At 50.4% G+C, this 23,339-nt stretch overlaps 5 protein-coding genes across 5 annotated transcripts; 3 read left to right on the top strand and 2 right to left on the bottom strand.

The window, feature by feature from the left end:
* Positions 1–937: 937 nt before the first annotated feature.
* On the bottom strand, positions 938–9,376 carry PHYSODRAFT_336180 (hypothetical protein; the record flags this gene model as incomplete). Its single annotated transcript, XM_009533708.1, has 3 exons — positions 938–1,203; positions 5,596–7,490; positions 7,572–9,376. 3 exons carry the CDS (start codon positions 9,374–9,376, stop codon positions 938–940), a joined length of 3,966 nt encoding a protein of 1,321 aa, XP_009532003.1.
* Positions 9,377–9,593: 217 nt separating this feature from the next.
* PHYSODRAFT_516269 (hypothetical protein) lies at positions 9,594–9,806 on the bottom strand (the record flags this gene model as incomplete). Its single annotated transcript, XM_009533707.1, has 1 exon — positions 9,594–9,806. One exon carries the CDS (start codon positions 9,804–9,806, stop codon positions 9,594–9,596), a length of 213 nt encoding a protein of 70 aa, XP_009532002.1.
* Positions 9,807–13,929: 4,123 nt separating this feature from the next.
* Positions 13,930–15,605, top strand: PHYSODRAFT_317154 (hypothetical protein; the record flags this gene model as incomplete). The annotated part of the gene is made up of 3 exons (XM_009533706.1): positions 13,930–14,321; positions 14,393–14,882; positions 14,955–15,605. The coding sequence occupies 3 exons, from the start codon at positions 13,930–13,932 to the stop codon at positions 15,603–15,605; spliced, it is 1,533 nt and encodes a 510-aa protein (XP_009532001.1).
* A 1,877-nt stretch (positions 15,606–17,482) lies between these two features.
* PHYSODRAFT_516351 (hypothetical protein) lies at positions 17,483–19,048 on the top strand (the record flags this gene model as incomplete). Its single annotated transcript, XM_009533705.1, has 2 exons — positions 17,483–18,250; positions 18,332–19,048. 2 exons carry the CDS (start codon positions 17,483–17,485, stop codon positions 19,046–19,048), a joined length of 1,485 nt encoding a protein of 494 aa, XP_009532000.1.
* A 2,657-nt stretch (positions 19,049–21,705) lies between these two features.
* On the top strand, positions 21,706–23,274 carry PHYSODRAFT_336177 (hypothetical protein; the record flags this gene model as incomplete). Its single annotated transcript, XM_009533704.1, has 1 exon — positions 21,706–23,274. The coding sequence occupies one exon, from the start codon at positions 21,706–21,708 to the stop codon at positions 23,272–23,274; it is 1,569 nt and encodes a 522-aa protein (XP_009531999.1).
* Positions 23,275–23,339: the final 65 nt, after the last annotated feature.

The following is a 23,339-nucleotide window of genomic DNA, read 5'->3' as shown; positions in this document are numbered from 1 at the left end:
CAGACTGACTACCCAGCGATCGGAACTGACTTTACGGTCGGGGCGATCCGTCTAGGCAAATGCGATGGAAACTATAATTGGACAGCCTATGTTCCGGTGAGAGGTGGTTCATATACCAACGCATCAGATCAGAGATTGAAGAAGGATATAATCGATTTAGAATATGGAATAGATGCGGTCATGAGAATGCGACCAAAACGATTTAAAATGATTCAGGAGCAAACCTCACATGTTGGATTCATCGCGCAGGAAATGTATGAGGTTATACCGGAATCTGTTGATATCGGAGCAAACGATGATCTCAATGCTGATGGATTTCCAATCAATCCATGGGGTATAGATCTATCTAGCCTGACATCGGTTCTGTGCAAAGCGATTCAACAGCAGCAGCAACAAATCAATGAACTCAAGCAAAAATTGGACTCAATTATATAGAATGGCTCCATTCAAGTTCCGACTATCAACTCGAAAAGGCAAAAAATATGATGCTGTTTTTACTGATGGGAGGGTTGTATCTTTTGGTGCTATTAAGCGGACTGGTGAGCCTTATCAACAGTATCGAGATCGCACATCGTTGAAAGCTTACAAAGACTACGATCATAACGATAAGGCTCGCCGAGAGAGCTACTACAAGAGGCATGGACCCCTTGACGAATCAAATCTATACACAGCCGATTGGTTCTCGAAAAAATATCTTTGGTAGAGTATATATATCATGGGTTGCGTACCAAGTAAAAGGCAGATCACAAAGGATTTGACAAATCCTGAAACTGGTCAAGTCATCGGCTCAATAACGATGCGCGATGGAGTAGTATCTACTGGTGATAATGCTTATATCCCCATGCGCAATGTCCACAACGGCAAGAATGCTATCATGGCTATCGATATCGGTGATAAAAAAATTAGAGTCTACCGTGAGAAACAAACAGAAGTATCTCTATAGAGCAAAGGTTTTCACGCTCTTCGACTTTTTTTTCGGCTGGTACGCCCATACCCGTCCACCTTCCGTTTGGGTAGCTGCTTCCACCTTCTTGATTGACTTATCGAGGTCAGTAGCCCATGCTGCTGCTTGGGTCTGTTGAGGTCGGTCATGGATGATTAGATTCTTCATGATGGACTTGAGCTCAGCAATGTTGAGATCGCTGTTGTCTCCATAGCTGCCGCCTGAACTGGCGATGATGCGGGGGTTGAAAAAGAACATAGCTATATTAGTCCGAAAATAAAAATGGCCCAAGCGATAATTAGAGTAGTAGGAAATTTCATAGTTTATAGTAATCGAGTGATAATTTCCTTGAACTCCTTATCATCAATCAGACGATTGCTGTACATATCCACCGTGAGAGACTTCAGCTGTTTGATGATGCTAGGATTATCGTTTCCTAGCTCTAATTCACCTTTCAGCTTGTCATACTCGGCGCGGAGCGTCGAAAGTGGATCCTCAAGCTTGTCGTGGAAGTTGTACTGGAGGTGAGTGATTGCTAGGATTTCCTTGAAAAGCTTCTTATCATCGATCGATAGCTTATCGTATGAGGCTTGATCAATTTGCTGCTTATAGACTAAGGTTCGGATCATTCTTTGGAGACTCTCACTGATTTGACATTTTGGACCACATTTTCGGCGATTCGGCTGTACAATGACCAGTGTTTTTGCATCAAGATCGGGAATTCTGATGTATTTGCTCCCAAGCTGCTTATAGGTATAGGCACTAGGTGTAGCTAATCCCTGGATCTCGTTGAGATTATAGGTACGACCTCGGCGAACCACACCTTCCAATGGAGCAACTCCTGCACCACGCAATCCTCGCCCCTTAAGCCCGCTACCTTGAGCTAAATGACGAAAGTGAGCACGGACATTAGCTCGGTCCACCCTTGCTCGAGCCGAATCGGGCATTGGATGATCATTGTACCTAATTTCATTGAGTTCTTGTGCTCTGGTTATATAATCACGTTTCTTAACCGTATACGCTGCCTTAGTAGCTTTTACAGCTGCTTTTGAAGCTCTTACAGCGTCCTTATCGGCTTCTGAATTTGAGCTCTTTAAATCATGTAGATTCTTTTCCAGCTGACTGTAGGCTTCTCCGTATGCGCGATAGGCTTCTTCAGCCTCATCGTGTAGCTTTTGTAGCTGCGCGTCCTCATAGCCATCGTAACCTAGTGGGCTTTTAATGTCACAAAACGTTGCTGAAGATAGCTTCACGGAGTAGTTTGAGGTTATCATCAAGAATTTTCTCTAAATTCTTATCATCATTCTCATCAACGTACTTACCATAATCTTCAAGCTTGGTTAGTAAGGATTGAAATGTATCCATCCATCTGATAGTTTTCATTAGGTAAGCCATAGCATCACCCTTCACTGGTTTGTGCTGTGCATTCTTGAAGTTCAGTGGTTTAGTATCTATCGGCATGCCAAGATAGTAAGTAGGATGGGTTTTAATACCCTTATCGGAATCAACAATCGGATACAACCTTGTGGCAATCGATACTCCATTATTAGCAAGTTTCTTATAGTACTGGGTGAGGATGGTTTTAGCTTCGAGATCTGGGATAGACATTAATTTATCCATATCTTCATCTTTTCCGGTTTTAAGTCCTGGAAGTTCTTCAAAGTCCCCATCAAACGCATCGTATGCTTTGGCAAGTTTCTCCTTATCCATTTGAGTGTTTAGCGATAGCACCAATCCCTTATCCTTAACCATTGCTACGAATCGCTCGAGTGTGGCTATCCAATTGACTTCTTTCTGTACAGCAGGGCGATGCTTATTAGTGTCGGTTCCAAATACATAGATTCGGAAATTGGCGTCAAGCCATAGATACCCCTCTTTATAAATTTTCCCGTCCTTGAGGATAGGATTGATTTGCTTATGAAGATGATTGGCTTCTAGCAAAGCACTATTTTGAATAATCAACCATGTAAGATTGTACTTGGCGTCGTCATCATCTAGCTTTGTAGAAGTAGATTTGTCCTTGTACTTTAAATCTAGTCTTGGCTCCTTAAGTGGAGTATCTAAGTCCTCAATATCATCATCACCTCTCCGCTTTCTATCTGATCGAGGTGGTTTGTCTTCCCTACGCATCGCATCAACTTCATCGATCGAGTTGCTTTCCCCATCGTAGAAAATATCGCGAATCTTTCCTTCAGTGGCAATCCAATCGATCAAGTGATATCTCTTGTATTTACGACCGCTACGCACTGAGCGAAGAGAACCCTTTTCACTAATTACTAGGTTTTGATCATCTCTACCAGTTTTCTTTTTCACTGGGTGAATACCAAGCGCCACCCAGTTAGGATTGTCCGTAAAGAACTTTTTAATCCATTCACGCGCATGAACTTGCTCCTCAATATCTCGAATAGAGGTGTCTGCCTTTTTCTCATTGAATATGTCAGTGTTTACACCAGTATCTGTCATTCTTGCACTATTATCAATTCCAACATCATTCATATCAGGTCTCACGTGGACCCAACCATCACTGGTTTGAGGCTTTGCTGTGGTCGAAGCATCACTTGTTTGAGGCTTAACAGTAGCTTCTGCATCGCTTGTTGTAGGTACTGCGCTAACACCAGCATCTACCATTAACGGATGAACATTTGGCATGGCTTCAGTTTTAGTTGATGTTGAGGACTCAGGGTTTTTCTGGGAGTTTTCAATTTTCAGCTTTTTTTTAAGATTTCCGCGAGCGGAATTTTTAATTCATCAGGCGTTTCTTCGTCAGGTCCGACAGAAATATCAGTCTGTGTGGATTCAGCTGTTTTCTTAGTAACGGTGGTGATGCCCTTGATGATGTCACTAGCCCATGATGCGCCTTCGTACATCTGACGCTTGGAATTGGCTTGTCGAACCCGTCGTTGAGCTCTTTCGAGCAACTCTAGTCGCTTCTGCTCTCTTTGAGCAAGTGATGTAAAATTTGGAAACATATCGATCCTATATAGATGTTAGGCATAAAAAAATGAGTATTCGAATTACCAATAGCTCGGCATAACTGAGTCATGGCGGAAAGGTAGATACGAATGACAAATACGATTTCGTTCGTTTAATAGATTTAAATATTGGTCTTTAATACAATGGAATGGAACGCCAAAGATTTCCTCCAATTCGTGTCTGTATTTATGATTGACCACTGTCTTACGAAAATTCGCGCTTGCATCAAGATTCAGCAACTCATTTTTGATTCGACTTACCTCCTGAATGATCCACAGCTTTCGTCGGAGCTGTACAAGCTCACGTTGGTTCTCTACGCAGTTGGAACACATTCTTTTATCTATATGAAGTCATATATTTATGCAATCGTTTTCAAAAACTAAATTGATAGATATAGATGAGTCAAAGCTTACAGAGGATTGCTCTATTAAACTTATTTTGAAGCTAGTTCGACTCATTTTTTTATCGACTTCCAGTACTCATTCTCTAAGGTTGATCTCTTGTTCTTATTGACAAATCTAAGATTATCTTGTGGCTCCCAGGAGTCAAGTTCATTACCGAGCCATTTTATCAGATATTTGTACTTCCCAGTCCGTGTCTTCTTATGATCCAAGATCTTTTCCGCCTCAAGAATATCACCTCGATTAATAGTAGCATCTGTAGTCTCTGTTTTGACCAGTTTAAGATCGTTTGGAGCCTTGTAGAGGGTATGACCATTCTTTGAGCGGATTTGGACTCGGTAGCCATCAATTCCAACTATCATGTAGACTGCATTGCTCCACCGAGCCGATTCCTTACCAAATGCATGCTTCTTGAGACGGTATAATACGCTTGATCCGACCTCAAACTCCTTCTCAATTCTATCGGCTTCTGCTTGATTATGACTCAGATCCGCATCCATTACTTTACCTTTGGCATCACTCGGGGTCATACCAATCGAACGATGAAACGTGCTATTGTAGTTTTCGATCACATCACCAATAAGCTTTTGCGTAATTCTATTGGGGGACATTTTAGTTAGTCTCTGCTTCAACGTTCTGTTAAATCGCTCGATTTTTCCCATAGTACCGTGATCACCTGGATCGTTGTTGTAGTGTTCAATTTTTTTGGATTTGAAGTATGCTTGAGCCTGCGAGTTCATGAACTCGCTACCGTTATCGCTTGTAATGATATCCACTTTATGGAGTCGAACAAACGCTTTAAGCGCTGCTAACACAGTTGCTGCTGTCTTGTTCGATAAGACCTTGGCAAAGCCCAACCTCGAGTTGATATTGATAGCAGTCAAAATTGGTCGCTTCTCCCAAAACGCGAGGTCAATTTGCCAAGAGTTAGGGTTATGCGAAGCTATTTTGAACCCATCGTATCGCTTCTTCTGCTCCTGAAATCGCTGAATATCGCTCTGGTTTGAGAACCATTCCTTGACGATTTTCATTGTTATATTCGGCTTTAGTTCTTTCGCCTTCTGGTACAAGGCTTGTGCCCCCACATAGCCCGTTTTGGGGTTATAGTATAATTTGGACAACAGCTGATCCATCGCTCTATATGGTTATAAAACAAAAAAAAATCCCCTGCCGGGTAGTTGCTTATATGTCGAGCGGCTCGGTGGTGATACCATCCGCAAGTACACGAGTAGTAATTTAGAGCTGTTTTAGTCTGGCTGTACGTAATTATTGACTTACTCTCCTTACTGAGTCTAAACCCCTTGTTGGTACCCTGTAGCGTGATGCGATCGCGAACAACTGATTCAAAGCCATCTGGGTTGAGGACGTCGCCATTGCGTCCAGCACTCTGCTGGACTCCCTTCGCTGAAACCTTGACCTTGTAAGATTCATCTGGTAGGTAGCAAATGTAGTTCTTAGAGGACAATGATACCATAGCATCACCAGACCACTCTTCCTTAAATAAACCAGGGGTTCGACGATCAAACTTGGCTACAGTCTCATTATAGTCGCGCGGGAACCACTCATACTTGTGCTGCTGAAAATGCTCACGAAGCTCAGGCTTGATGCACTCCTCAAATGGCTTTTCACAGCTGAAAGCGATGTAGCCAGAGTCGGTGTCCATCTCCTGATACTGAAAATTTGAGCGGTCGAAGTAGAAGTCAATAAAATCGTAGTAGAACTCAAGCATGCGGAGCTTAGCGAGCTGATAGATTGCAATCGAGAGATGAATTGGGTTCTTGTTGTTGAGCTTTCTCTTCTTCATTGTGAATTCACATGAATCATTCAACTCTTCCATTCCATGGAAGGTGAAGTGCTCAATCTTTGATTTAATTGCCTTCTCATCCGACTCATACTTGACCTCCTTATGCTTGCTCATGTCCATGCCACTGCGACCGAACGCTGAATTACCTACTAGTTTCATCATCTCAGCAATCATGGCCTTAGACTTATCGGCATCACCTTCCCGTCGCGCGTTCGATACGGCTTCCATGAATGGAGCAAACGCCTTGTGAGAGCTAGCCCTGATGAAGCTGTAAGTCTTGGTGATCTCCATGCCATGAGAAATGTACCATTTGAGTAGCGGTGCATAAATGAGGATCTTCTCACCAAAGTAGCTCCCGATGAGTTTGCGAGCCGGCTTTGCTCGGCTTTGCTTGCACCCCTCGTTGTACTCGAACATGTGCAGACCGATGACACTCCGATCGCTGCAGTCGATAAGGGTGTTCTTGAAAATTGGGGTCATTTCACTGAAATAGGGTTTGAGATGCTCTGGTGTACGGATATCACACTCTAGGAAGCCAAAGATCTTGCCATTTACAATATCATCGACGATCCCTGTGTATGCCTCGATGGTGGTCAACCGTCCACATGGCATCTCGTTACCAAGAGCCCACAAATACAGAGCATTAGCATCGTAGCCGATGATCTTTTTGCAGATCTTACCCCCTCGAATCTTAGTTTCGTTGCGTTTTGCGTATCTGTTGAAGATGATAGAAGGACCACCAGCAATGTTCGCCTTCATCTTGGTGTAGATGTCCTTCTCCTCTCTATCGATACTGTACACCAACCTGTCTGAGTTGAATTCAAGTAGCTTCTTATGGCGGAAGCCCTTTAGCGACATGTTCTTGCGAGCAACATTGCATCCCACACAGCTGATCAAGATATTGCCATCGATGTGTCCGAGCTTGTTATTGATTCGGTCGGCCGAGGCAGTATCAGCTGTGAGTTGCTTGTAGCATAACCCGCACAGGTACTTTTGTCGCTCTAGCAAGTCGTTGACGTGTTCTAGCGTCATATTGAATTCGCGATCGGCATCAGCATCCTGGGTCTTATATCCACTTAAGCGACTAGTGGGAAAGTCAAACGCTTCCGCAGGCTCCTTACTTGGTTGCTGGAGGTTGTTGAAGCACGTCTGATACATGACTTTCTCAGAGAGACCAGGTAGCGACACACCATCAGCGAACATATCAAGTTCGAAACGTTTGAATAGTTCTCGCTGGGCTTTGATGGCCTTGATGAAGGGGACTACATCGAGGTTGTTGTACCAAATGAGTAGATCCTTGATTGACTTCATGCCATAGTGTCCCCATACGAACTGTACCCGCGCAAAGTCCTCATCACTGATGCTAGTGCTACGGAGAGTGCCGTCGAATGCCGACTTAGGAGGGACTTCCGACTGACTGAGTACGTCAAATTACGTAATGTACTCGTACGGGAAGATACCTTTTCCTAGGCCACAGACGCATCGAATCTTGTCATCACACTTGCACTCACCGAGATATGTCAACAAGTACTTTGCATAGCTGGTGCCTGCCGGAACATAGTTGCTAATGTCAAGCATCTTCATGTCTGACGTGGCGATGCACATGTAGCTAGGGTTCTTGCTGACTGATGTGATGTTGTCAGTACCGATGACTGCAAACAGGTCCGCCTTGATAAGGTTGATGTCGTATCGTCCAGAGTTGAATCCGAGTACTGGTACCTGATCAATGCACTGCTTCAGCTTACCATAGTCAGAGCGCTTCTTACCGAATGTGAGCTTGCTGTGGAGATCGAAGAAACTAGCAAAATCTCCGTTCTGAATCCAAGCATTGACATCTTCCATCTTGTACGTCTTACCCAAGTCTAGGCCAGGAACCTCAGCGTCAGTCAAACCATGGACGTTGATGATCTTGTGTAGCAAAGTCTCATACTTCGAGACGTTATAACGCTGAATCTTAGCCGCAACTTCCTCGATGTACTGGAACATATCCTTGAGCAACTCCTTTGGATCATCGCTGACAAAGCATCGCACCTCCTCAGTCAAGCTGTTGGCTACGGAAACAGACACAGGGATGTGTTCGTCTGTGAAGATAGTATTCTCTCCGTGTTTGACACCCGTAGGCTTGAGGATAGCCTCAAAATCATATACAATGAAGTGATCGATGTAATGGTCAGCATCCTCGATGGAGTACTTAGTCAGTTTGGAACGAATGCTATTCGGAGCGGGTTGGTAGATGGTTGGCTGAGCTGGGAACGATTCGATGTTCACGAGTTCACACTGGTTCTTGGTGTGGTTGCGTAGCTTATCAGAGCTGACAAACACCATCTCACACTTGGAGCATTGGTACTTCTGCTGGAGCATATCAATGTTCGTGATGTAGAGAGCGTGATTCTCGTGCGACAGGATGTTTATCGAATCATAGTCCTTGTCCGAGCGGCGAATGCATTCAACCTTGCCCGTCTCAACATCCATGGTGAAGACGTTGATGTTCAGCTTGAAGCACTCCTCAAGCTCATCGAATTGGAGAATATCGATAGGCTTGAAATTGCGGAACAGACCCAGAGTGTAGGTGATCTCCTTGTACGAACAGTACTGCTTGAAGGCTTGTTTCACCAGAGCCTGGATTCTGCGTGGATCCTTCTTCGCCCCCTCCTGCTTGTGATAAGCAATGCAGTGGAAGACACACTTGTTATTCGTCTTGGGGAAGTTGATGACGTGCTTGTTATCGCGGATCACCTTAGGAATGACAGCCTCACTATCGCCCAGCGCATGGTCGCGCTGGTAGATATAGATTTTGAAGCCAGTAATACCCTTCACCATGTACCCGGATCTGGGGTAGTTGAGCTTGTCAGCCAACTCCATGGAGCGAATCTCCGAGATCACCTTCTTACGAATATCAGCCTTGCTGTTGATAGCCACAGGAGTGCTAAATACAGATGTGTTGCTAATATTCGGGTGGAAGTAGCGAGTCTCGCTGTCATCGGTTCTGCTGACAAGCTTGTATCCAAGAGCGATGTTGACCTTGAAGGCAGACTTCTGGGTTGCAAGCACGTTCTCAAGCTTGTCGTAGAAGTCAGCAGGCTGGATTCCCTCATATAGGTGCGACTCCATGTGTTTGCCTTGGTAGAAGCGGTACTTACTGTCTTCCTTGAAATCAGCAGCCAAATTCTTTTGGAGCTTGCCTAGACTGATCTTGTACTGCTTCGCTACCAATTTTTGGTTGATGGGGTGGGAAATGTTGCTAATGTATACCATGCGCCCCGTCTTGCCACGTACCTTAATACGGTAGCTGCTACCCCATCGGATTGGGTTAATATTTAATCTCTTAAGACCTTCAAGCTCGTATGCGAACATTGCTATATATCGGTGGCTATATTATTCTCCGAAAAAACGACTTTATAATATTGGGTCTTGTATCAGGATTGACTTTATATCATAGGCGACTTTTTATCCGAGGAAAAAAATTAATTAATTAATTAAGTTCGGTTTCATTATTAAGTTCGACTTCACCATCAATAAGTTCGGTTTTGGGTTTACGCTTGCGAGCTCGAATCTGGTCTCTATTCTTGTCATCGTAGTCTTTTTGATAAGATAAACGGGCTTCGCGTGTGCGCTGGTAGTAGCGCTTCTGCGCTGCTTTGATACGTTCCTTGCTAGCTTGGTATTGCTCAGGAGAGTACGCCATCGTTGTATATTAGTAACTTTATATTTATCAGGATCAAAGTACCGAAATCTAGGTGTTAAGTGTCCGGAGTTGTTTAGTGTCACCCCGTTGATTGAGCCAATCAGATGCGGTGATTTGCCTACTCAGATTAGGATCTGATAGTTAGTACTTGACAGTTGGTACTTGGTTGCACTTGGAACATATGGTTTCATCTGCACTCCTGCTCACACTCTACATTAAGAAGGTGTTATCATCACCACTAATAGCGTTTCACTCGTTAGCTGCATACGGCTCACCTTACATCTTCTTTAGCTTTAATAGACCTCACCCCTTATTATTAAAGGAGAGGGGGGACATGCTTCTCACTCCATAGTTCTTATTACGCTTAATTAAGTGGACATTTTGCCAAGTTCAATTAACAACAGGTAATGCCTGGCGAACTTGCTCCTCTCCTCGATGGCGGCAAGAAGTAGAAGAGGTAGATGAAGCATACAATCTATTAAATTTCGGTGAAAGTTCAAAACTCAACGATACGTTGCGTGTGATTCTAGACCACCATAAACCTAACACCTACGGAAATCACGCAGTGAGATCCAGCGCGACAGCACCAATTTTCGCGTTTTAACCCTTTAATTAAAGTTCTCACTGGGGCCCAGGTATTATGTGATTCATTGTCCCGTGATGAAGGAGTATCTTGGAACACATTGCGAAGAACCGCTGTCAGTTCAGTTCGCTTTACGGACGGCACGACGGTTCATATGCAGTGTCATGGCTCGCAGCAGTTTACCGATGGGCCTGGACATCAATAAGCTTTCGGCATTAAGGTCAGCACGCTGTTCAAGGTGGAAAGTAGTTAACCTTTGTTGCACGACGTATACTTAAAATTTACAGTTGTAGCTTGCGGAGATCATGGTTTCATTCCATCACAGTCATTAGTTTTGTTTACTCGTCGAAAGTCTAAATTAGGTATTTACTTGACACCCATCCGAGTTGTACTAGCTGAACATCTTTTCCTTACGGTGAAGAAGTCAAAGCTATCATAGCGTCACACACAAAAACGTCCTTGTCCTCATGGAGCTGTCGCCGCCGTCGTTACAGCACGCTCGTCGTCGAAAGCTCCTAACCAGTATTGCCAACATCAAATCGTCCTAGCGAAGTCACTGCAAGTTTATCTATCGCCACGCGGAGGAGTTGAGAGTCGATCTTGCGGCACTAGCCGAAGTGCTTAGCCGTTTGGGTTATGACCTGTCGATCGACACCATAGCATCGCACCAAGCCGCATTGGATACCACGTAAGCAGTCAAGTAGTTTTACGTGAGGTGTCTAAACTACGGTAGCACAGAAATCATGTCGATTCTTCTTCTAAATTCTCACGAAAAGTAGTCCTGGTATACTTATAGTGACATTGTGGTCCTGCAAACGATATTTTTTGGCGTTGAATGAATGTTGGATTAACGATCGAGAAGTCCGAGCACTAGCTTGGTGGGCCGTTCACGGATACTACCAGCCTTGTTTTTGCCCCATCACACGAATTCGCTGACAGGTTGCAGCATGGGAGGGCTGGAGTGTCATCATTGGGGAGGAAGTAAGATCTCCGACCTGTAAGCGCTGGAGGATTGGGCATTTATTAGGACGTTAGTTAGGCTAAAAGACTGTAGTGCACCTCACCTCAACTCAAAACGAAACACAAACGAAACGAAGCAGGATTCAGCTCTGGAGTAGGCGGCCGTCAGCGCTTTAGGCAAAGGAGCAATGCAATCTGATACATGTACTGCACCACCGCTTCATCTCAATTTGGGCGCATGCTTACTGTGCATTGAGATTCTCGAAGAACAGTAAGTACACGCCCGACACTTTTCGGGCAATTGATGTGTCTTCCAAGTCTGCGCGACATCCTCTTTCATTATTATGTTATTTTGCCCGGGTACTTGTATCGGCCCGAAGGCAGAACAAGTTCATCATAAAAAGTAGAAGAAGCCAACAAGTTATAAGGGTGGAGCATTTGAACTTGTCTTCTGAATTTTAGTCACTTACAGAATTGCAATTTCAACGTGTTGCTTTTGCATTGACCATCCAAGCACGTTTGCTAAGCCTGAGTTTACCTGCGCGTGCTTCGCACGCGGCCTTAGACTGCTGCAGTTTTTTTTTGTTGAGCAAAAGTAAAAACAAATACTAGTAGTACGGCGTCGTACGTGTAGATGTTCGTTGGGACCTATGGAGTTGCTTTCCTGGCCAAGCGTCCTCTGACCCTGATTCAGCAGGTGCAATCTACCCCCCAGACTTGATCAACGGGCCCACGAGCTCTTGATAAGTCCGAAGTATTGAGCCAGCAGAATGAAACGGAAACGAGGAGGAAAATACGAGTCGTGTTTTCCACCTCGTTTCATTCAGCTGGCTCAATACTTCACGACTCACTCGTGTCACACGAGTGAGTCGTGGTTGAAGATCGAGCCCTACGGACACCTTGGCAGTGATAAGTACTACAACATGTACTACACGAAGAGCTCAATTATGCTTCGAAATCGGTCTTATAGACGTTTGGACCCTCACCATTACCTGGTGAGAAGCAAAGTTGGCGATACATGTATTTCGGTTTGGTTCCCGATGCTGCGGGGGCGTTTGAAGCGCTGAGCAAATTAGCGCAAGTGTACTGGTGCAGTGATACCCGTGCCATGCGGACACTGCCACCAAGATCGCTCCGATACATGTACATATTGCACCCAAACCATTGCAATTGCGAATGAGCAACCGTGGCTGAATGGCGGCGGCGCGCGACTGCGCAGTGTCACTTGGCCAGGGATTTGCAAGGGGCTCATTCTTGCACGGTTGAACTTTGGCACCGCCACTTCAACCACGAGCTGCTCGTGCCGATCAGCGGCTCTTTCTGTCTGAGAGCGCATCGCCCTCCGACTGAAGCAGTTAATACACGCGGAGCCACCTCCGCGTGTACTGTACCCGCGGACCGCCATCTGCCTCAGCTTTTCATGCGGAGCGTTGCACTCCCGTCTCCGATACCTCTTGGTATCTCGCGATGGCAACTCGCTTCTTCTGTGCTTCATTACCGAGCATTATCCAGCACTTCAGCCAAGTTTTCGAAGCTCAGCAACGATGGCGGCCCCCCTTCAAGGGAGATCGGCGGTTGACCTGACGGCGGTCCAGATCTCTGTCCACTTCTGCTAGATTAAAATACAAAACAGAAGCGGTGGAGGATAGGATAGTACATGCGCGAGGCCTTCAACGTCTGCAGATTAAAATTGGTCGCCGCTACGCTTTTCGTCACGCCGCTCGCAGTTTGTACAGGGGATTTCCGCAGATCACGCTCGGCTCGACGTGCCTTGGGAGAGAAATGTTCCGAAGTTTTGAGGACGGCCACCGGTTGTGAGAGGGTTCACATACGGATGTTCTCAGTTTTTTGCTAGTAAAACCTTACCGCGTGAGTCAATTGCCCGCAGAGGATCGCGGACCTCGCACCATTTCCGCTTGGCAACGAGCCCTGCGTCACTCGCTTTCCGTTGAAGGGCAGGCACCGTTGTGGTCTCGCTTCAACGTGTCAGGGCACGCACACTTGGCGGTCCTCTGCTTTCCCCGAGGGAGCGTGTTGAACTTTTAGTCGCCGTTTTAGTAAGTTTTAGTCTGTGCGCACAAGCAGGGCAACCCCGGCGGTAAACCATGCGAGAGCCTTGAAGTCGCATGCATAAATGCATGCTGTATGCTTTGCTCTGGTAACCTCCGGCACCGGACAACCGCCTTCTCGCGCGGGCATGGTGCACCGTGGATGCAGCAGTTGTGCCGGCGCGGGACCACTCAACAAACCTACACATCGGAGGTCCTGCCCATCGTTCCTACGGCTGAGCTGAGCTCACCGTTGAACCAGACCCCGCCAACTCAATGCTTCAACGAGGATGGACTTCCCACGCCTGACGCCCCGCCTAGGTGCTTGAAGCGCTGGCAGCCATGTTAAACCCGCCCGACATACATTACAGGTACCTGTGGCTGCCAACTGCAACTACTGTAGACCTCTTAGCCGGCCTCGACCTACTCAGCCGAGCACCAGCAGCGATCTCTCATTCTCGAATTGGCGCCTTCGAGCTCGGAACGCCACCACAGCTCACTGCCAACGTCTCCTCTGCATCGGACAGCAGCCATGGCCCCCATTCCTCAGTCGCCGGGCAGCGGCTACGTGCCAGCTCTGACTCCGGGCGTGCCCGACGCGCCGCACTCGTCGGACGAGAAGATGAGCGTCGGCGAGTACCTCAAGTCGCGCGTGACGACACTCAAGCCGACCATGGCGCAGGTCGAGAACCCGTTCAAGGTGCTCGGGCTGCTCAACCGGCTGCAGTGGATGCAGTTCCTGGTGGCCTTCATCGCGTGGTCCTGGGACGCCTTCGACTTCTTCACCGTCTCGATGACCATCGAGGAGCTGGCCGAGGAGTTCGGCAAGACCAAGACGGACATCACGTGGGGCATCACGCTCGTTCTCATGCTGCGATCGGTCGGCTCGATCACGTTCGGTATCGCTTCGGACCGCTGGGGAAGGTAAGAATCTTCACATTGCTTTCGGCTCGGCAGTGAATTGCGCGCAGGTACTGACGAGTTTTGCTTTCCAGGAAGTGGCCGTTTGTCGTAAACAACATTCTCTTCATCGTGCTGGAGCTGATGACGGGCTTCTGCAACACCTACACGCAGTTCCTGTGGGTGCGCGCGTTCTTCGGCATCGCCATGGGCGGCCTGTACGGCAACGTGGCCGCCACGGCGCTCGAGGACTGTCCCCCGCGGGCGCGCGGCATCATCTCCGGCATGATGCAGCAGGGCTACGCCTTCGGCTACCTGCTTGCCGTCGTGTTCGCCCGCGCGCTGGTCAACACGACGAGCCACGGCTGGCGCCCGCTCTTCTGGTTCGGAGCCTGCCCGCCCGTGCTGATCATCATCGCGCGTCTGTACCTGCCCGAGACCAAGGTGTACCAGGAGCGCCAGGCCGTGCGCGAAGCCTCGCCCAACGTCACCAAGGCCTTCCTCGACGAGGGCAAGGTCGCGTTCAAGCGTCACTGGATGCTGCTGACTTACCTCGTGCTGCTCATGGCCGGCTTCAACTTCATGGTATGTTACTTGTCTGTGCACTAATTTAGTCACAACACGTTATGCTAACCGTTTTTCTGTTGCGCCCCTCAGTCTCACGGCTCGCAGGACCTGTACCCGACAATGCTCAAGAATCAGTTCGAGTTCACGGCTGACGAGGTCACCGTGACGCAGGTCGTGGCCAACCTCGGCGCCATCACGGGCGGCACCCTGGTCGGCTACTACTCGCAAGTCTTCGGCCGCCGTCTCAGCATCATCGTCATGGCCGTCATCGGCGCCGCGCTGCTGTACCCGTACAGCTACACGAGCGACACCAAAATCATGATCGCGGCCTTCTTCGAGCAGTTCTGCGTGCAGGGAGCGTGGGGCGTCGTCCCGATTCACCTCATGGAGCTGTCGCCGCCGTCGTACAGCACGCTTATCGTCGGAACTTCCTACCAGCTGGGTAACCTCATTTCGTCGGCGTCGTCGACGATCGAGGCGCGTCTCGGTGAGAACTACCCGCTGCCGCCGACCGCCGAGGGCACGAGCCGCTATGAGTACGGAAAGGTCATCTGCATCTTCATGGCCGTCGTGTACGCCTACCTGGTCCTTCTCACGTTCCTCGGCCCCGAGGCGCGCGGCAAGGAGTTCGACGTCGCCCATGACAGCGACCTGGAGGAGGCGGCGCACGTGAACAAGGAGGACCTCGACAAAATCCTGCACAACGACGTCGAGCACGACAAGACCGTCAAGGGTGGTTGAGACGAGCCTGCGCATGGATCGGAGCTCACCTCAGCGCCGCCACGTTACGTTAAACGGAAGGTATCCTGGACGTAGTTTCGAGTTAACGTTGTCAATGCTACATTTTAGTGCGTGAAGCAAAAATGTCCCTCCTTGATAAAACGGAGCTTACGTTCACCTTGTTGCTGTTGATGTTGGGCGGGTGTAGCAGCCTGCAAGCCTTGTAGGCCTCTGCCCGACCGTAGTTGCTGCGCTTTGTCTGCTTCGTACAGTCCTTGGACCGGGCCCACTTTATTACCGAGCCAGCTGGCCCCATCCACACATGCCTATCCACGTCGTGGCGAAGCAAAGTGAGGGCTCACTCACTCATTCAACCCTCGTGGGCCTTCCTTTGAGGGCGGCCTGTTGCATGCTCATTTTCTTCGTTAGGACCCGGTTCCGGTGAGACCGCTACAGAAAGATGCAGGAGAGTTGTGAGGGCATCAAATACATCATCGGCCACAGACGGTGAGTGCTGCTGCTCGCTCGAGCGTGGAGCGATGACAATGTGGCGTGGCGCACTCGGCCGAGAGCATGCAACGCTTGCACTTGGTAGATCGCCGAAACTTCAAGGCGTGCCGGCGGTGGTGGCCGGGCGAGGAGATCGCGGCGCTGTATGTCTGCCGCGCTTCAACCTGCTCAGTCGGCTGCCGAAAGCAGCAAAATGCTTACAATTGCGTCAAAGCTCTGCTGAAAGCTCTAAATTGAAGGCGCGCGCGCGGGCGGACGAGCCAGCGCGACACTGCTGCGAAGATGATGGCTCGATTTGCTGGTGGACGCGCTCACGTGCCAACGCAATCGACATACTGGGCGGAGGTTGCATGCCATGAAGTGGTGAAGCGCTCGCACTGCTGGGGCCTTCATTTTGGCATTTTGGCATTTACCAAAAGAGCTCTTCCCCAGTATTGTCGACGGGCACCGTGCACGTACATGTAGGGGAGAACCGGTGGCGGTTCTGCTTCGGCTCCGTTTCTGAAGTGCTCGGCTCCGTTTCTGAAGTTGAGAAAAGCCACATTGAACGAATCATGCGATATGCAACTGGAAGATGGGGTTTCTGAAGCGCAAGGACCGCACATGTTGGCCCCCGTCTCTATTGTGTCCTTGCTCAAATGTGCCGCTAGACGCCCGCCACAGGAGACTTCGCCACCTTCATACATTGACTGCATGGGAGGCAGCGTCGCTAGCGAAGCGGAGCTCGATGCAGTCACTCAACACACGCACATTATGTATGATAGGCCATTGCAGTTCAGCATCGGCCGTCGACTAAAGTGTTCGCTCTTAGTCGACAAGTGGGGCGAGCGGGGGCAGAAAATGTTCGCGGTCGCAGGATCGGATTTCTGGGGGCTCTGTTCTGTTTCTCAAGAAAGGGTCTCCCCGCCATCGCGAGTTGTGTCCACCAAAGCTAGGAAATTGTCGCCCGAACTTAAGCAAGTCTCGGCAGATGTTCAACTTCATGTTGCATTTGGTGGACGACAAGCGAATCGCCGAAACGAAATTTGCAGAAAAGTTGACTCGTGGAAGTTACAGAAAAGGGAACGTGTCGGTGATGTTGTTGTTGCTGTGTAACGTTTGTACACACGTTGCTGGCTGGTATGTACAGCCCCGCTCAGCTTCACCCACTCGTGCTTGATGCCCTCGGCTCCGAGCAGCCCTCGTTCTGCACCCACGATTGGAGCCTAACGCGATCGACATAGATCGCCGGCTCCTTGGGCTTCCGGTTGTTCAACCAGGATGCTCTGATCGACGAGCCCGCTCTCCTGTCCCCCCTTGCGCGATCGTCGCGAGGCGCAGGATGTCGACCATTCTCCAATTGGCCTCCTCGAGCGCAACCGCACTCGACCCGCCTGCTTCCAGCGACAATGACCGACGAGAACAAGTCCGTGCCCGCCTCCCCGGTGGACCCCGCCTACGCGGAGGTCTCGACCCCCCAGATCCACAACACGGTGCTCGAGCCGGAAGAGGCTGCAGCTCGCCTGCGCATCAAGCCCACGTACATCCTGTGGACGAGCGCCATGCTCGCCTTCGTGCTGCCCCTGCAGTACGGTTGGTCGACGTCGCAGCTCAACCTTCGCAAGTTTAACAATGTGCACGACTGCAATGCCCGTCCGATCGCTGAGGGCACGTGCATCATGTTCCCGGGCCACACCAAGTTCCAGTGGACCATCGTCGTGAACGCATGGATTGTCGGTGGCATGATCGGTGCCGGCCTTGTCGGCAAGTTCGCTGATCGCTTCGGTCGCAAGCAAGTCCTAGTGTACAACTGCGGCTTCATCATCGCTGGTGCTGTCATCATGGCTTCGGTGTCGAACCTGTGGGTGTTCGCAGTCGGCCGTCTGCTTGCTGGTATTGCCTCTGGTGCGACGACGGGCAACGTCGGTGGCTACATCAACGAGATCTCGCCTCCCCACCTCCGTTCGCTTCTCGGCGCCGTCCTCCACAGTGGCATCACTGTCGGTATCCTCTTGGTCGCGACGACGTTCTTCTACATGGACTTCCACAACGGCTGGCGTTACATTGCTGCGTTCCCGATCGTGCTGGCGGCCATCTTCCTGAGCATGTCGCCGTTCCTGATGGTGGAGTCGCCTGTGTGGCTGCTGCTCAAGGGCCGTCGCCCGGAGGCTGAGGCTGTGCTCACTCGTCTGTACGGCGCCGAGAACGTGCCTGTGGCTCTTGAGTGGATCGAGTCGAAGCGCAAGCACGACATGGAGATGCAGTCGAGCACGTGGAGCGAGACGGGCAACGAGGTCGTCCGCAGCGGCAAGGGTGTGCCCTTCTCGGAGCTGATCGCGCCTCCGCTCCGTCGCCAGTTCATCATCGCTATTGGTGTTGCGTGCATGCAGAAGATCACGGGTATCAACACGGTGTTCTACTACTCGTCGGACCTGTTCAACCAGGCCGGTCTGAGCAACGCTCGCGTCAGCACCATCATCATCGACATTGTCAACATGCTGCCGACGTTGGTCTCGGGTTTCTTCGCTGCTCGCTTCGGCAACCGTCGCATGCTGCTGAGCGGTCTTGCCGGCATGTTCATCAGCGCTATCGGCGTGACGCTGTCGCTGTCGTTCAGCTGGTCGGCGCTGTCGATTCTGTTCATCGCGACGTACGTGGGCTCTTTCGGTGTGAGTCTTGGCCCCCTGATGTACGTGGTCATTGCCGACATCTTCCCCGACTACGCGCGTGCCACCGTCACCTCCATCGGTGTTATGGTTGCCTGGACGGCCAACCTGATCGTCGGTGTTGGATACCCGTACATTTCGAGCGCTCTCGAGGACTTGGCCTACCTCCCGTTCGTGGTGCTGCTGGCCATCTCGTTCGTGTTCGTGTTCTTCCTGCTCCCGGAGACGTCGGGCAAGACGAACGACGAGATCCAGAACGAGTTCCGCGCCATTCGCCAGAAGAAGCGCCGCGCGGCCGCCGGAAACTAGATACTTACTGTAGTGCAAAGGACGCAGTCGCAAAGGGATCGGCTGCAAGATACATATACATAAACGTCTTGAATTTGTCATTCTCGTTTAATCTTGCGTTAATCTCTGCTTGTCTTTGCTGCTCACTGCTAGGATGGTTGCAAGTGAAGGATAGGAAGTACGAATTGGACTCTCAACGTGTGGGTTGTAGTGTCGCGCGAACTTAGTTCATGCCCATCGAGAGCACCTTCTTGGCTCGCGTTTTTAGCCTCGACAAGATTTTGTTCCCTCTGCACAAGCCGCACGTGGCGCATGCAGAATCGATACGTTGGGAGGCCGATCGCTACAGAACCTCTGTAACAGCAGCCAGCAGCAATGCAGGCTGCATTGCAGCGTAGTAATACCGGAAGCAAGATTTTCATCGTGGATGAAGCTGGGGTACATCTGCATTACATGTAGGCTCGTGCCCGGAAGATTGAAAGACGACATAGGACACGATAAAAATTGTGCGTTTTCGCGTGATACAGTGCGTGGTACTCCGGGAAAGGCTTCATCCGGTGAAGTTCACCATCGATCATAAGCTTAACTACAATATCTCCAATTCTATCGCCATGAAGGAGCACAGTCTTCAAATGGCGACAACTTCTGTAGAAACTTATTTCTCAATCAAGGCTGCAGGCCTGGCGTTGCGGCACTATGGATGCGATATTGTATCGCTTCGGCCGAACTCAAGAGTGCTTCACCCGGCGTTCCGAACGCCAAGATCGATGGCGAACGTACACGGCTCTTGCTGCTGATACCGCAAAAAAACACCCCAATGCAAATCGTGTTTTTTTTATCATGGCCATACTTTGGCCCAGTCTGGCAGCTGGGCGGGGACGGAGGTCAACCACGCCAAATCTCCAAAGTTCCACGAGTGCTCTAGGAAACGGAACGGCCTGAAGGCTGCACGCAATATCATTAAGTGAAGTTGGTCTCGTTGGAAAGCTAAAGGGCAAGGCTAGCTCTCCGATGAGCCCAGGCTTGCCTATAGTTAAGGGAGCGCCAGGTTCGGTAGGGGCGATTTTGTGAAATCCTGGACATCGCTTTCACCTGCCCCCCTCCTCCGGCTAGTAACCCTAACACGCATTGAGACACATAGATAACCATACAACTCACACAGTTCGTGATACCGCAAAACACACTTAGCGCTACAGTCTTGCGGTATCAGCAGAACTTCTCAACGTACACTTGCGAAAACACTGTCATAGAAGAGACCTTATCATGACGAGATGGGCTGCTGCTTCGGTGCACCGCCCGGCTATTTCGCCAGTAGCGAATTGTAAACTCGGGGTGGTGGCGACCCGGCCTCGAGGGGGCCCTCCCTAGCAACTCGACTAAGGCTGCTCGAGAGGTAATCGAACTGTAATACATGCGGTTGCTCGACAGGTCTGTTACCTCTCGAGCAGCCTTAGTTGAGTTGCTGGAGATACTGCCACCCAATGCTTCTTTCTACTGGTGGGTGGTGGGGCCCCACCACCCACCAGTACTGGGGGCTGTGGAGTTTGTTTGTGATGGCATTAAAAAAACTGCAGTCAGGAGGGGGGGTTCCGGTCGGTTTTTGCTCAAATTTGGAACACTTCACCCCCCCCCATAGTTTTCCGTACCACCCCGTTTTCAAGGGCCGCGAATACAGCACAGTGCAAAGAAAAAAGACAAGAGGGCTGTAGTTTGTATGGGGGCACCCTCCAAGTTGGAGGGTGCCCTCAAGTTGGAGGGGCTATATTGTAGTAAAACTGGTGCTATCACCCCGCCACGAAATAACAAGCGAGTCCACAAATGGCCTGTACGCTCGACAGTCACGAATTCGTCGGCGAGCTTTGGCGAAGGCTGGTCCTACAGCCCATGTTTCGGAATAGGGTTAGGGATAAAGGCATACTAAAACCAAGTAAGATCTTCAAACATGTAAAACATGCTGAAATCATGGACATCCATGTTTCGGTTTTCAGGACGGATGTCATGGCACCCAAATCTATTGCAAATCCCTGGGAACTGGGTAATCGAGCTGCTAAATGTGGCTCTACCTGTCCTTAAAACCTTTAGAAGGCCGGCCCAGCGCTAGGCAGGGAACTATAGACCTAAGCCTTGCTTCGGGGCTACGTTTGCGGGTTGTTCATGCTTCTCAAACGCCACTGATGCCGATTTGGTCTCTGCATCACGATAGATTTGCGGGCCATTTCACCCCCTTCAATCCGAAAACAATGTTTTCAAAACATGGGCTGTACATTTTCCGTTTGGCGAACTTTCACTTCTGTATCTGGCACCTGAATTCCATTTCTCGCTGCCGATCCTCGCTTTCAAATCGCCTTTGCGCACTTGGCCGCCACGTCTCAGCGCATGCAAGTGCCGCACCGACGGTATAAACAGTCAGCCCATGACCGCTTCTGCACCGCCACCAGCTTCGCTCTCGGGCTCCCGCGCATATCACTGTTGCGACGCTTGCTCGTTAGTGATAATGGAGGACGCGGTGCCCTATCTCGGGCGTTGAATGCACATCCACGCTTTGCCAGTGCCCTTCCTACGCGATCGGACCAAGCAGTCTGGGATCCGAGCTGTGCTCGACCGCACAGCGGCTCCCTCATTCGCAATTTGGCTTTCTCAAGCGCACTCCATCCGTCCGTAGCCATCCATCCAGCACCATGGCAGGTGAGACCAAGTCCCCCGCCGCATCACCAGTTATCAAGGACCCTGCCTACGTGGAGGTCACGACGCCAGATGCCGAGCTCGCCCACATCGACCAAGAAGCCGCAGAGGCGCGCATGCACGTCCAGCCCACGTACATCCTGTGGACGAGCGCCATGCTCGCGTTCGTGCTGCCGCTGCAGTTCGGTTGGTCGACCTCGCAGCTCAACCTTCGCAAGTTCAACAATGTCGACGACTGCAATGCTCGGCCAGTAGTGGAAGGCACGTGCATCATGTTCCCAGGCCACACCAAGTTCCAGTGGACCATCGTCGTGAACGCATGGATTGTCGGTGGCATGATCGGTGCCGGCCTTGTTGGCAAGTTTGCCGATCGTTTTGGTCGTAAGCAAGTTCTGGTCTACAACTGCGGCTTCATCGTAGCGGGAGCTGTCATCATGGCTTCGGTGTCGAACCTGTGGGTGTTCGCAGTCGGCCGTCTGCTTGCTGGTATTGCCTCTGGTGCGACGACGGGCAACGTCGGTGGCTACATCAACGAGATCTCGCCTCCCCACCTCCGTTCGCTTCTCGGCGCCGTCCTCCACAGTGGCATCACTGTCGGTATCCTGCTGGCGGCAACAACGTTCTTCTACATGGACTTCCACAACGGCTGGCGTTACATTGCTGCGTTCCCGATCGTGCTGGCGGCCATCTTCCTGAGCATGTCGCCGTTCCTGATGGTGGAGTCGCCTGTGTGGCTGCTGCTTAAGGGGCGACGCGCTGAGGCCGAGGCTGTGCTCGCCCGTCTGTTCGGTGCTGAGAGCGTGCCCGTGGCTCTGGAGTGGATCGAGTCAAAGCGTAAGCACGACATGGAGATGCAGTCGAGCACGTGGAGCGAGACGGGCAATGACGTCGTCCGTAGCGGCAAGGGTGTGTCCTTCTCGGAGCTGATCGCGCCTCCTCTTCGCCGCCAATTTATTATCGCCTTCGGCGTCGCCGTGATGCAGAAGATCACGGGTATCAACACGGTGTTCTACTACTCGTCGGACCTGTTCAACCAGGCCGGTCTGAGCAACGCCCGTGTGAGTGCTGTCATCATCGACATCGTCAACATGCTGCCGACGTTGGTCTCGGGTTTCTTCGCTGCTCACTTCGGCAACCGTCGCATGCTGCTGTGGGGCCTGGCCGGCATGTTCATCAGCGCTATCGGCGTGACACTCTCGCTATCGTTCAGCTGGTCGGCGCTGTCGATTCTGTTCATCGCGACATACGTGGCCTCGTTCGGTGTGAGTCTTGGCCCCCTGATGTACGTGGTCATTGCCGACATCTTCCCCGACTACGCGCGTGCCACCGTCACCTCCATTTGCGTGCTTACCGCTTGGTCCGCAAACCTGGTCGTGGGCGTAGGCTACCCTTACATCTCAAGTGCGCTGGATGACCTGGCGTACGTTCCGTTCGTGGTGCTGCTGGCCATCTCGTTCGTGTTCGTGTTCTTCCTGCTCCCAGAGACGTCGGGCAAGACCAACGACGAGATCCAGGAGGAGTTCCGCGCCATCCGCCAGAACAAGCGCCGCGCGGCTGAGAATTAGGGTCAGCGCTGTTGCTTCACTTTTGACTTGCATGGCTCACCCTACATACCATAAAAAATAACGTT

The sequence above is a fragment of the Phytophthora sojae genome (assembly GCF_000149755.1).
Source record: "Phytophthora sojae unplaced genomic scaffold PHYSOscaffold_7, whole genome shotgun sequence".
Taxonomy (NCBI): Eukaryota; Oomycota; class Peronosporomycetes; order Peronosporales; family Peronosporaceae; genus Phytophthora; species Phytophthora sojae.
This window is presented reverse-complemented; position numbering and strand designations above follow the sequence as displayed.